Source organism: Eptatretus burgeri, chromosome 15, assembly GCF_056783735.1.
Source record: "Eptatretus burgeri isolate ZD-2024b chromosome 15, Ebu_testis_v1, whole genome shotgun sequence".
In the NCBI taxonomy this organism is placed as follows: Eukaryota; Metazoa; Chordata; class Myxini; order Myxiniformes; family Myxinidae; genus Eptatretus; species Eptatretus burgeri.
In genome coordinates, this window is record NC_140975.1 from 55,758,375 (window position 1) to 55,771,378 (window position 13,004).

The 13,004-nt window shown below is 39.9% G+C and overlaps 1 protein-coding gene across 1 annotated transcript; it reads right to left on the reverse strand.

The window, feature by feature from the left end:
• Positions 1 to 506: 506 nt before the first annotated feature.
• On the reverse strand, positions 507 to 8,251 carry LOC147012217 (uncharacterized). Its single transcript, XM_085856371.1, has 3 exons — positions 8,047 to 8,251; positions 1,756 to 2,057; positions 507 to 1,707 (listed from the first exon to the last, which is right to left on the reverse strand). Exons 2-3 carry the CDS (start codon positions 2,041 to 2,043, stop codon positions 1,390 to 1,392), a joined length of 606 nt encoding a protein of 201 aa, XP_085712497.1. The 5' UTR covers positions 2,044 to 2,057; positions 8,047 to 8,251; the 3' UTR covers positions 507 to 1,389.
• Between the last annotated feature and the right edge of the window lie 4,753 nt (positions 8,252 to 13,004).

A 13,004-nucleotide genomic window follows, 5' to 3' on the forward strand; every position in this document is an offset into this window, starting at 1 on the left:
CTCTTGATTCTCTGTATTTTTTTTCTCCTCTATTTCTTGAGGTACAGATAAAGTTAACTCTTTTGAATTACCTTAAAGGAACCACTTCCTTATGGCATCCCTGTTTAAACCTCAGTGTGTGTTTGCTTTTAACGTCATTTTACTCCATTCTGCAGCCTTCCTAGTGACTGTTTTTGTGGTAATTTGCCTTTTCCGCCAAGAAAGATTCCGTAAACAAGATTAAAGGCTATCTGAAAACACACTCTGTCGTTATCAACTGACGTTCATTTTGTTCACTCATTATCTCCCGCCTAGTTGAGCTGGACTAGCACTTTGAAAGCGTCCAGCCCTCACAAAACCCTTAAACTCCATCTGCATTCTGCAGAGAAGTGATGACATTCTTATGGGAATCTCATCGGAATCAATCAATGGCAAATCATAGGATGTTTTTGGGAGGGAGGTGATAAATGATCCAAGTAAGGCCTCGATACATTTCACACAGGTGGTAATCAGACAGACGCAACCTGTTTCTCGACAGTGGAGTTTTTAATTTTTTTTCAACCAAACAATGAATCATATTTACACAGATTTCCTGTTGCATTCAGTCAAATAAGTTTTATTAGTAGCACACCTCCACACACCAGGTTGAGTTCGTAAAGTTAGTAAAAGTGATTTAAATTAATCATACGACTTCTAAGGGATGGATTCAGTGTGGACTTAAGCTTGACTATAACCCGAGCAATGTTATCTGTCAGGTGGAGCCATCTACCTCCTTCCTCCCCCTCCTCCCACACCCAACCACAATAGATACACATCCTCCTCGAGCATTACAATATACTAAACATTTCTTCTTTTTAAATTGCCCATTATACCATCATCTGAAGTCCTAAGGTCAGGCTACTGAACATATTGCCAGCACCGAGGACGTAATACGGGGTGAGGAATGGAGGGAATCTTCCTCAATCTTTCTTGACCTGATTGAAGATGATCTCACAAAGGAGGTAAGCACAGAGTTGTAAGAAGACCAAAAAAATTTCAGAATGCACAAAGAAGCTATCTGTGTATATTATCAAACATTTCATACAATACGTACAAACAACTTGTCTACAAGGTTAAAGAAAACAAATGAAGCAAAGTCATTAATGACACTCATTTAAAGTCGGCAAAGTCATACTGAACAATATCTACGAACACTCGATTACAACCAGTGAACAGACGGTTAAACAAGCAATTGTCCGCGAAGAAAAAGCATAGTTATTGTTAAACATACAATGATAATAGCGTATAATATTCCACAATAAGCAAATGGCAAAATGGCCACAGTCACGATATACTGCAAGACAAACGTCACAGAAACAAAGCATGAACAAATTCTATGGAATGAAAGTGAGCGGCAAGTGAGACACTGGTTCAGGCCTTCTTGAGAAAGTGGAAGACGTACAAAATGGCAGCAGAAGTGAGCATGAGGGACATCATGAGGCCGAGGTATCCAGAAATGGACATCAAGCACTGTGGTTGGGTGGGCAGATGGTCTGGCTCTTGGTATCCCAAGAATTTCTGAAAGTTTTCTTGCGGCACTTTTATCTCGTGTATATCATCGTAAATTACTGATGCCGGTGTCATAGTACTTGTCGGTATCGCTGTTGTGGTATTTGGAGAGACGCAATCTGAGGCCGCATCCTTTTCCGTGATGTCTAAGACGGCTTTGCTGGTGTTTTGGGTCCTTTTTTAGGACAGTTTTGCACTTTCCATTCCTCATATTGTCGTTTCCTCTCACATCTTCCACACCTCCTCAACTCCCCAACCCTCATCCATACTCCTCGCCCACTCTTCTCCTCTCACCACCCCTCTCCTCTCACCACCCCATGCCGCCAGCCTGTCGGTGTCCACGGGGATATTGCTGGGAATGGCTGTGAGCCTTTTGCTGGAGCAATCAACGCTATTCTTATTGTTGTTGCAGCTACAAACACCACCATCTTTTTTGCAGAGTGCCTCGTTCGCTTGGGAAATCCATGCAGTGGACAAAATGATGAGCAGACATGCAGCCAAGACCGGACCCATCATCTCTGCAAGAGCACCTGCGGTGGGTAAAGGACAAAATCAGAGGTTTTAGCAAAGAGACAGGGAGTAAGTAGTAGTTGACATTTTCAATGTAATATTGTCATGAGCATGCCTAATGAGCATACCAAATTACGTCATGAGCATACCTAAGATTATATGTGGCATACAGATGGTGCACCATTGCGATAATGGTCGACAAATAAGCGTGCATGTGAACATACTTTACATTGTGAGGTTATCTTAACGGTGTTTTTATAATGCCAGTAATATTCATAAGACAATTGAGGACGAACTTGCCAGACTACACCACTAAAGGGCAGCCAGGCGATGGAACTAGCAATTCCCAATCCAATGCGGCCCACAGTTGCGAATTACAATCTGATGTGGCTTTGTTTTCAATTAGATTACCTATCTGCTTCTTGTTTAGAAACTCTGTGTATTTGTATGCACATGATAAATATGAGGCTCTGTCATGTAACCAAAATCTGACCTTGTTTTTTCTTCCACTCTATAACTGTTATCTTGTATTAAAAAAAAAAACCCTTACATCTTATTGGTTGAGTGTTACAATTATGTCCTCTTGAGAGTTAGCCACAATTCTTCATCAATGAGCAGCACTTTATGGTGTGCTGAAGAATATCAAAATATTGGACAAAAGCATTAAATTGATAACATTTCACCAGAAAAATAATTTGAGTGTATCAATTGTAAAATTTATCATAAATATTTTTTCCATCTCTTTAAATTAATTATGCTCAAGCAACAGTTTCAAAACGTTCATTGAATATCAGCGCTTGAGCCGATGGATTACGTCACATTGTTGTGGATTGTTGAAGGATTATAATAATCATTATAATGATTTTGGTCTTCATAAAGCATTCACAAATCGATTAAAAAGAACACAGTTTGGGTTAAAATAGAGTCCATTAGGTTGCATTCTGTAGCTCGTGATCTTTCCAGCAGAGTCTGGAGGAAAGGGAAGGGGAGGGATGCATTGTGGAATATGCCGTCTGAGCGGCTGTCTTGTTTTGGTCCAATCATGTGGACGTTAAATATCTCAAGGGTTGTTTTTCCACCGAGACGAATGGAATTACTATATGAATGGAATGTGTGTACATAATGTAAAGTATATGATGCAAAAAATGTGAACTCTGTTGGTGTTATCTTAGTTGTGTCAATTTCAAGACACAAAGGTCAAACGGAGTAAATGGAGAAGTGTCACACGTTAGTTTAATGAAAGCAATTGCTACCTCCCATCCTGCAAAGTACAATTGTCATATGACCTAGTTTTACATGAGAATATAAACATCTTTCATCACGATATGATGGATTTTTGTGATAAGTTTGCATGAAAAGTGAAGGCTGCTTCTCTTTTAGAGTTATCAGTTTGAATAGTGGAATGGATTTTTAAAACACACAAAAATATCCCAAGCGAAGTAAAAAGTAAACTATATTTAGCCTGTATTAGACCAATTCGACGTACAGTCGTGAGACATGCGGAATGAAGGTCGATTATGACAGAAGAATGGAGAGGACAGAGCTAATGACGATGAGATGGATGTGTGGGGTAACACTAAAGGATAAGAAGAGTAGTGTGGACATTAGAAAGAGGCTCAAAGCTATAGTAGTATTGAGGAAGAGTTGAGAAAGAGAAGACTAAGGTGGTTTGGGCGTGTGATGAGAAATACAGAAGACTAGTCTGTCAATAAAGTCACTAGTTTAGTCATTGAGGGGAAAAGACAAAGAGGTAGACCTGGAAGGATGTAATCAGTAAAGACATGCTGTTGTTGCGGTAAATGGAGGAGGATGATTTGGACAGGGTGAAGTGGAAAGGAGCAATCAGCTGACCAAACCCCTATAAATACAGTACAGGGAAATGGTCATTTAAGTAGTAGTCATCATAGTAGGTGTCGTTTGAAAACCAAATCTATGTCTTATAAAAGAGGATAAAGGGTTATCTTGACATTTTTTAACTCCCCAAGTTCAGCTCCCTCCTCCAACCCCCCTCCTCCTCCTCCTCCCACCCCCACCCCCTGATCATTGTGTATGTAATATGTAGATGGAGAAAAATTATTCTGAGTCTTAAAGACCTTCATAAAATAGGAACAATTTTTCTATAGACATTTACATTTTATCCTGTTTCCCCACAAGTAGCCTTTACATAATTTACATAATCGGCTGATTTTACACTCCCGCCTTTTGAGAACTTTCTCGTCGATATAATGACGTTAATAACTGGCACATACACACTTTTAGGATGGTCATGGAATGGATTGGCATTTGATAGGACGAGAGAACCATGGAAGAACAAGAAGAAAGAACAATCCCGTGATGAATGGAATAAATGTAGAAAACAACAAGAATAATGCACTGTGATGAATGAGCTTAAAGCACCGCCCACCGGAGTGTCGTGTCGTCATCCAGCACGCCAAACACTTTGAGAAAAGCCTTCTTTCAACTGGGTCAAGCCGAGTAAATGGAAAGGTTGAAGTGAATTTAAATAACGTAATCACAATTGTAAGATTTGGCAAATTATGCCGACAAAGTTTGGTGACAATGCAATCGGAGAGGAGATAGGATACGTAACGGCCAGCCACCATTACATTATTTATGCAGATAGGAATATACAGCAACAATAAATAATGTATATTAATGTAGAAATGAAACACGGCTGAACTACCGATGTTATCTGAATATTATTCTCATACCCTCTCCCTCTTTCTCCTTTCCACGTCACGATCCGTATCTGTGTGATGTCATAGACACCTTCCCCCTTTTATATGACCAACATCTTTCCACCTTACTTACTATTGATTCATAAATAGCGTCACTTCATCAACACTGCTGATTACTGCATGAAACCTACCACTCATTTCTATGATCCAGTGGAGTACGAAAGAATTTGAAATTAAATGATATGTCGGGAAGAAAAAATGAGAAGGAAAGTGAGACTTGTGGAAACAAAGCAGGAGAATATGAAATTAGTTTTTACATCATTGAGGAGGTTGAATAAAAGTCTGAACATGCGTTTAGTCTCTTGACGAGGAATTGCTAAAAATACGGAAGAAAAGTCACAAAGAAAATAGTTGATGTTTTAACTCCACGCAATTTGTACCAGTGAATGACGGCCATACCTTTCATACACCTGTCGTTGTGTTTGTGTGTTGTGTGTTCTCCATCCTTAAATAATATAATACATTCATACATTTGAACAGAAGTCAAGGCTGGGAAGAATCAAATAAGGGGAAATGTATTGGCGATGGTTTGGAACTGTTTGAGATTTCAAGTACAGCATAGTGTGCGTGTGTGTGCGATCACCTGTACAGTAGTTAACCGGTGAATTCAACACCTTTAAACACTCAAAAATGAATCAAAATCTCATTCAAACATGCATGAGTGATCGATATAATTTATGTTAGCGATATTTAGAATTGGTTGTAAATTTACGCAGTGCGGTGTAAATACTGTAATGTGTTATTTCTTCAGTATTGTACCGGGAAAAGAAGAGGGAAAGTGTCAACAAAACGACGACTTACTTTGACAGCCGATGCCAATTGTAACCTGTTTTTATCGTTATAATATAAACGGTTATGAAGCAGATCGGAGTAAAGTAAAAGTGAGGTAACCCTCTCACTGTTCTCCTCCAAATGATCCCATGAGATATGCCCCCCCCACCCCCACAAACTATGTATCAAACTGTCCCCCCACAAGCCTTGTTTTCATTTTGTCCCCAAGGCTGTGAATGGGCAAAGTCCCCCAGGTTATGTTTCCACTATCTCCCCAGAGTTATGTAGCCACTGTCTGCCAGGCAATGTATCAGCTGATTCTTATCGATCTGAAACAAAATGTCCTGAAAGTGTCCAAAGTTATTTACATTACACTGTATTTCCTCTATGACCACCAAACAGATTCCTCAATGGTCCTAATAATCCCGAAGGTTGATCTGTAACTTCGTGGCCTAACGTAGAAATGGAAACATGTAAAATGAGGGTGATTGCTCAGTTGAGAAATTAATGTCATGTTTGTTGGACAAAAATTGTTTCATTTAAATTAAGTTGAAATTGTTGTGCAATGACTGGGTAGAAAAATAACTTTTGTTATTTTCGTTAAACGACGACGAAGCCACTGATCGGATGCCGAGGCCACAAACACGAACACACACATTAAATAATGAAATAACATGATAATGTGACACGGATCGCTTCTGTTATTACAGTGTACTAGTATGTGTCAGGAGTGTGATTATACGTTATAAGAATGATGTGAAATGCGACACTCGACCCGTCGTAGAAAACAGCACTCTCAACAACAACAGTGAACTTGAGTTATGATTGATGTCAGTGTGGATGATTCTGATTGATATTAAAATCAATTTGGTGGGTTTTTTTTTGTTTGCATTCTGTAAACATGAGTTCCATTCACCCAGAGCTTAGAGACAGGGTACAGAGAGGTTTCTTGGGGGTTGGGGTTAGCGGCAGATTGGATTTGAGACTGCCCGTTTGACTGTGCTGGGATTTTGGGTTTAGGTTTGGGGTGAACAAAACACAAACCTGATCCGCACACATTGACTTTATCATTATAATCTGTACACAATGCAAACAGAATACAATTTGTATTGTGTGATATAAAAATAAATAAATAAATAAACAAATATCCGTATCTGTGTGATGTCATAGAACCTTCCATAAACAGGTATATGTGAAAGATATATATATATATATATATATATATATATATATATATATATATATATATATATATATATATATATATATATATATATAATATTATATATACATACCTGGAAGTATGTGATCATGAGATGATAGGTGTTTGCATCATATTCATATATCAGACATACGGTATTAACATTCATTGGTTTATACTTCCTTTAACATTCCGTGTTTGACATAATTTCCATTCACAACTACATTTTTATTCAATTTTTGCCGAGTTAACTTTTTTGAGAAGTTATATTAAAGGGTGCAATATACATCATGTCTTATGGTCCTAAAGAATGGTGCAGAGGTGCTTTAGTCTGGGTTTGATTCCCGCTCGGATTGATGTCTCGAGTGCAACGCGTTGTATCGATGTGTGTGTGTGTGTGTGTGTGTGTGTGTGTGTGTGTGTGTGTGTGTGTGTGTGTGTGTGTGTGTGTGTGTGTGTGTGTGTGTGTGTGTGTGTGTGCGCCGTCCTCAGGTGGATGTTAAACCAGGTGTTCCGTCTGTTAGCATCGGTTAGTGTGTTGAAGATCTCACGGTGTGTTTGACAAAGAGTAGGCGAGTTATCGCTGGCACTCTGAACGAATTACAAAATTCCTTTCGGAATCACCTTCACTCGACCGTCAGGTCTGACCAGCCAGTTTGTGAAAGACTTCAGGCAGAAACTTTTTCGGTCCAACTCCACCAGAAAGGTGGAATAATTGAGTAGTAGCAGAAGTAATGGTGATATTTATACTCATTTGGGTTGTTCAATAAGTAGTAGTAGTAATAGTAGTAGTAGTAGTAGTAGTAGTAGTAGTAGTTGTAATATTCAATTCAATTGTCGTCTGAGTCGCACAGTGTTCATCGGTCAGTGAAACCTCATGTCATACCATGTTTTCCTCTTCCTGAGACCATCACGATCCATTCGCCAAGATTTCGGATCAGCACTGCGTGATTACCGTAAAACCAACAACGTAGATCATTATAGATTAGACAAACACAATAATGGTGATTGTTCAGTAAAAGGATGAAAAATGTACAAAAACAACTACGTCGTTGTTAACGTCGCTTTTAGACTTTTTTTTTTGTTTTTAACAAAAAGAAATGTGTCAAACGGACTTACTGATGATCCCTCTAGCTATATTGATCGAAACTCGAGTTATTTTTATATATATATATATATATATATATATATATATATATATATATATATATATATATATATATATATATATATATATATATATATATATATATATATATATATATACCTATCGGATGAGGTGATGGAAGTGAACCATACCTTGAGGTTATCACCACTGGTGTCTCGTATGTCAAAGCTCCAAAAGGTTCACCCTCTCGAAAGTAACGGTCCGCGGACTCCGCGCTCTCCTTTGCCCCTCCGTCTGTGTACCCCGCCTACACTTATCGAAACAGATCTGCTCAAACTTTCCTCTCCTCCCTCACTCTTTCCACTTCCAGCTTCGACCCTCTCTTCTCAAGCCCAAGAGAGTATAGAACCCTGAGAACTAATTATCATCTCCAATGGAAGAACCATCTGGTCCCACCCTCACACCTCATCCTCCAACGGCACCATAAACAAATTACAAATTTCTGCCCAAATCATCTTCTTTATTCTAACAACACGCCTGGCCAGCCGATTGGTGAGAGACTAGACAAAATTGTTCACTGGGCGACCCCACAAAGTGAATATTTTTTGGGGCCGTTAAACTGTAGTAGTTGTAGTAGTAGTAGTAGTTGTTTTGTTAGAATTTCCACAATTCGATTTAATGTCGCTCACTTTCTTCATCTCTGCAAGCCCATGGTTAGAACTGCAGTAGTTCTAACTACGAACTTGCATCTTGCCGGGTTGCAAGAGCTATTATATAATGGAGCGAATGGATAGTAGTAGTAGTAGTAGTAGTAGTAGTAGTAGTAGTAGTAGTAGTAGTAGTAGTAGTAGTAGTAGTAGTAGTAGTAGTAGTAGTAGTAGTAGTAGTAGTGGTAGTAGTGTTATTTTCCCAAAACAAGCTGTTAGAGCAAAACAAGCTTATCCCATCAAGCGTGGCACCCACTCAATCTCTCGATCGACCTCTGCAGACCCCAGGGCCAGTCTTATCAGTCCTACCAGCCCCGCAGATGGTCCAACATGATGTCAGTAATCTATTTATTATGTACGTAAGCTGAGGGAAATTGTGAAAATTCAGAGGAAGGATATTATTAACCCTCAACGGCACGCATACCAAAACTCACACATTGGCACACCTGGGGTCAATTTGACCCCATTCAAAACGGTCATTGATTTGGTCGATACACAAGCCAAATGTTGCTACATTTGTCAAATATATCATACCTAGTTAGTACAAAACAGTGTAAAACATTGAGAAGTTGATGATACATTTGAAATGTATTCGATATCTAGTGATATCCGTAACAAAAACAATCGGAAATTAATGTGCGAATGGCCACACATTTTACGAATTAACTTTTTTACACAGAAAGCCGCAACAGCATAACATACCAAACTAAAATATGGCAGTTTCCAAAATATTAAAAGAAATATGAGTCATTTTTCATTGTAGTGTCTAGATTTATGAGGTTCATTGTTCTAGTTTTGCTTCGCGATTTGTACAAGTAGTAACAGTGGTTGAATGAGTACCACAAACATATTTGTTGCAATTTGAGCAGACAGTTGAGGTCTTATTGTCCTGTGGCCTCCTGCATAATTGGCATCGTTTCCTGGCAGGATTTCTAGCCTGGCGTGGTCTCTGGATTGCTGCAGAAACCTTCCCAAGTTGATGTAATGCGGTCACGACAGCTGGAGAACATGAACATTCTGAGTGCGCAAGTTAATCCAGTCGTTGGTGAGGCCGTATGCCAACTGCTTGAGCTATTTACGACGTCGTCGACCCTTTCTGTCATTTGCAGCCCATTCAGGATTTAGAGACATCCATATGACAAATCCAGCAACTCTAGCCACATCCAACAGGTTGTAAAACAAGACCATAGGCCATCGGTTTGATTTGCGCTTGCAGGACAGTAATGTAGCCAGGTGATCCATGTTATCCACGCCGCCCTTTTTGGCATTATAGTGAAGAATGATGGAAGGCTTCTGTTTTTCGCCTTCCGTAGTTTCGTCGTGATGCATGGTGGATAATGCCAGAACAGCCTTACCTTTAGCAGAAACATATGATGTGATTGTCAGATTACCAGCAAATCCAAACAAAGACGAACGCTCGGGTCTATTACTTGCAGGCTGCATTTCAGGTGGTATTTCAGCTTTGTTACGGCGCAGAGTTCCAACAATTGTGGTATGTTGTTGAAGCAAATTTTCTGCCACAGGGATGGACGTAAACAAGTTATCACATACAACATTTCTGCCACTTCGAAGCCAAGGGCCAGTAGTATTCGACACCACAGTTGAACCGAGACCAACTTGTCTGGCCTCAACTGGTTGTCGACCAAGATATACCTCGCCCTTTAGTGGATAAGAGGTTTCTGCGTCACAGTTCCACCATATTTTTATACCATATTTTGCAGGCTTGCTTGGTATGTATTGCCGAAAAGGACATCTACCTCTAAATGGGACAAGTTGCTCATCGACCGTCATATCTGGTCCAGGAATGTAACATAACTTCAGACGATCCTGGAATAATTCCCATATATCACGGAATGCGGCCAACTTATTTGTTGCTCTCATTACAGCTCTTGTGTTTTTATTATCAAATCGCAGAAATCTCAACAGAATTTTAAAGCGATTTAGAGACATCGTCGCAGCAAAAATGGGTCTTCCAGTCTCAGGAGACCATAATTCACGTATCGGTTCCATATGTGCTTGGTGTAGACCAGCAATTTGTAACAACCCAATGAAGGCCTTCAACTCAGGGATTGAAAGAGGCGTCCACTGTTTCACGTTATTGGGATTTGCAGCATTCCATTCAGCATAAACTTGAGTTGCTTCCCTATTAGTTTCTCTCATGATGATATCCAAAATAGTTGGTGTTATGAAAAGATCATATGATGCCTCCATTTCCTGGACGGTACCTGCTCTTGTAACAACAGGTGGGTTGCGAAGAATGTCTTGCAATTCTCGTCTATGTGGTGCAGCTGCATTGACATCCCATACCTGAAAATACCATAATTATCACATTCGATATGACACAAGATTTCGACGTACAAAATGTCAATCAAACTTTCGCAAACCAATTAACACAATTAGGCTCAGATGCCAATTAGCTAGACAACACGGTACACTAACAGCTTGCCATTTTTTCCTGTCAAATGGTTATCGGTAGGAGCAGCTGGTTGAACAATACGACCCTCAGCACGCCCAGGAGCACGACCTCTGCCCAGAGCTCGACCCCTGGCACGACCGCGACCACGTGGCCTTTCTGCTCTGGCCTGGCCTTGCTGAGCATCGTCGTTATCAGACTGCTTGTAAGAATGGCCAGAATCAGCAGATATTTCATCTGGCTGTTCATCAACGTCAGAAACCTGATCTTCATCTGATGTATCACGGACTGCAGCCTGATCTGGGATGTAGGAATCATCATCGCTTGGATCAGACAAAGACTCACTGTCACTTTCATCTTCAAATATTTGTCCAAGAACATCAGCAACAGAATACCATGCTCTCCGTTGGTTGGCCATGGTTTGGAGGAAAATGCCAATACACGAGCGTTATGAACTGCAGTTTCGATTTCTGGAATATCCCATTTCCAGGAAAGAGCAATTCCCAGAACCGTTCCAATCCCCTTTTTGTCACAGAATGATACAGATTATAACAGAATGAAAACAATTGGGAAACACGTTTATTGTTATTCGAGAAATAATAACAATTTCAGAAAAGAAAACGGGATAAAGTGTTCATAGTTATGAACGTAAATGTTTTTTGGGAGTTCTCCCAGCGTGGGTCATATAGACCCCACTATTTTCTCCTGCAAATATCTCCCACATGCGTTACCCTATATTCGCTAAATTTTACAGCGATAACAAACATATATGGGGTGAGGATAAACAGAGACCGTGGGCTGATATCGGGCTAATATTTTTTTTTATATACACAAAAAACCTGCATGTTGGGTCAAATTGACCCCAGGTGTGCCGTTGAGGGTTAATATGAGTGAAAGAGGTTACAGTAGGTGAGTGTGAGAGGATTGGGAAGAGAAGGGGGAAGAGGTGTTGAAGTTACGAGGGAAAGCAAGAGGTATAATGATGGTTTTTTGGGTGGGGGGGACGACAAAATCTCGCCATATTGGCTACGTCATAAATATATTCCTCTTATCGGCTTTGTGGATCGATTATAATCACTTGATCCAGGAATATTTCCAGTCATTTGATTGTTGTTCCTATCTGTTGAAGTTTTAATGGTGGCTCCATGCGGTGGGCCTATCTGCAGTGTCGTCCATACTTCATAAAGGGCTTGAAAAGAGGGACATTAAGCTGGTTTCAGGTCATATGGGAAAGCTGCGATGGTGTCGGCATGTTTCGGTCGAATTAAACGGTTATACAATGTTCAATTATTGACCTTTTTGACATTAATTGCTGTTTGCACCGTTAAACGCTTCGATCCCTGATTTGCGATTGCACGGTTTCCTCTGAATAATCATGCAAACACCGTGGGACGAAAAACGTTATAATTGATAAATACATCTACATATAATGAGTTTGAAAAATAAAGTTCGGCAAACGTTCGGTTGTACACCACCGTCGTTGCCGTCGTCCGTTACACCGCCACAATCACTCTCGACTTTAAAGTGATCAAACGTGATTTCTGAATAACAAAAACCCGACTTGGAGCTACATGTTGTATATTTTTTAGCCACATACTCGAAATGTCGTGTTTTGAGGAAATTTTGGTTTTTCCTCAACGGGTGAAAACTATATCTTGCCGGTCACGTCTGCCTTTCTCCAAGGACCGATGACGCACACGAAATGCCTTTATTCAGTCAGGTGCAGTCCATGCCGAGTCTCACGATACCTGAATGGCGGAACGATACGAATTTGCGACGTGGAAATGCATCGGCTCGTTTCTTAAACTTGGGCGATGTATGTCTGCGCTTCGTTAACAGCATTCCTGGCACCACGTAAGTATGTATAATGTATATATATATATATATAATTATCGCATAAAAATTATGATTGATCTTGATTAATTTCATGTCTTGCACATAATATCCTGAGGTAGAAAAAAACTCGCTCCTGAGGTAAAAAAAAAAATTAAAAAACTCGGTTCTGAGGTAAAAAAAAAACTCGCTCCTG

Bases quoted from the DNA above. Each gene is read 5' to 3' on its own strand.
- LOC147012217 (XM_085856371.1), bottom strand. From the start codon at position 2,043: ATGATGGGTCCGGTCTTGGCTGCATGTCTGCTCATCATTTTGTCCACT. The intron at 1,708-1,755 runs TGAGAGGAAACG...AAACTGTCCTAA, and splicing joins TTGAGGAGGTGTGGAAGATG to AAAAGGACCCAAAACACCAG.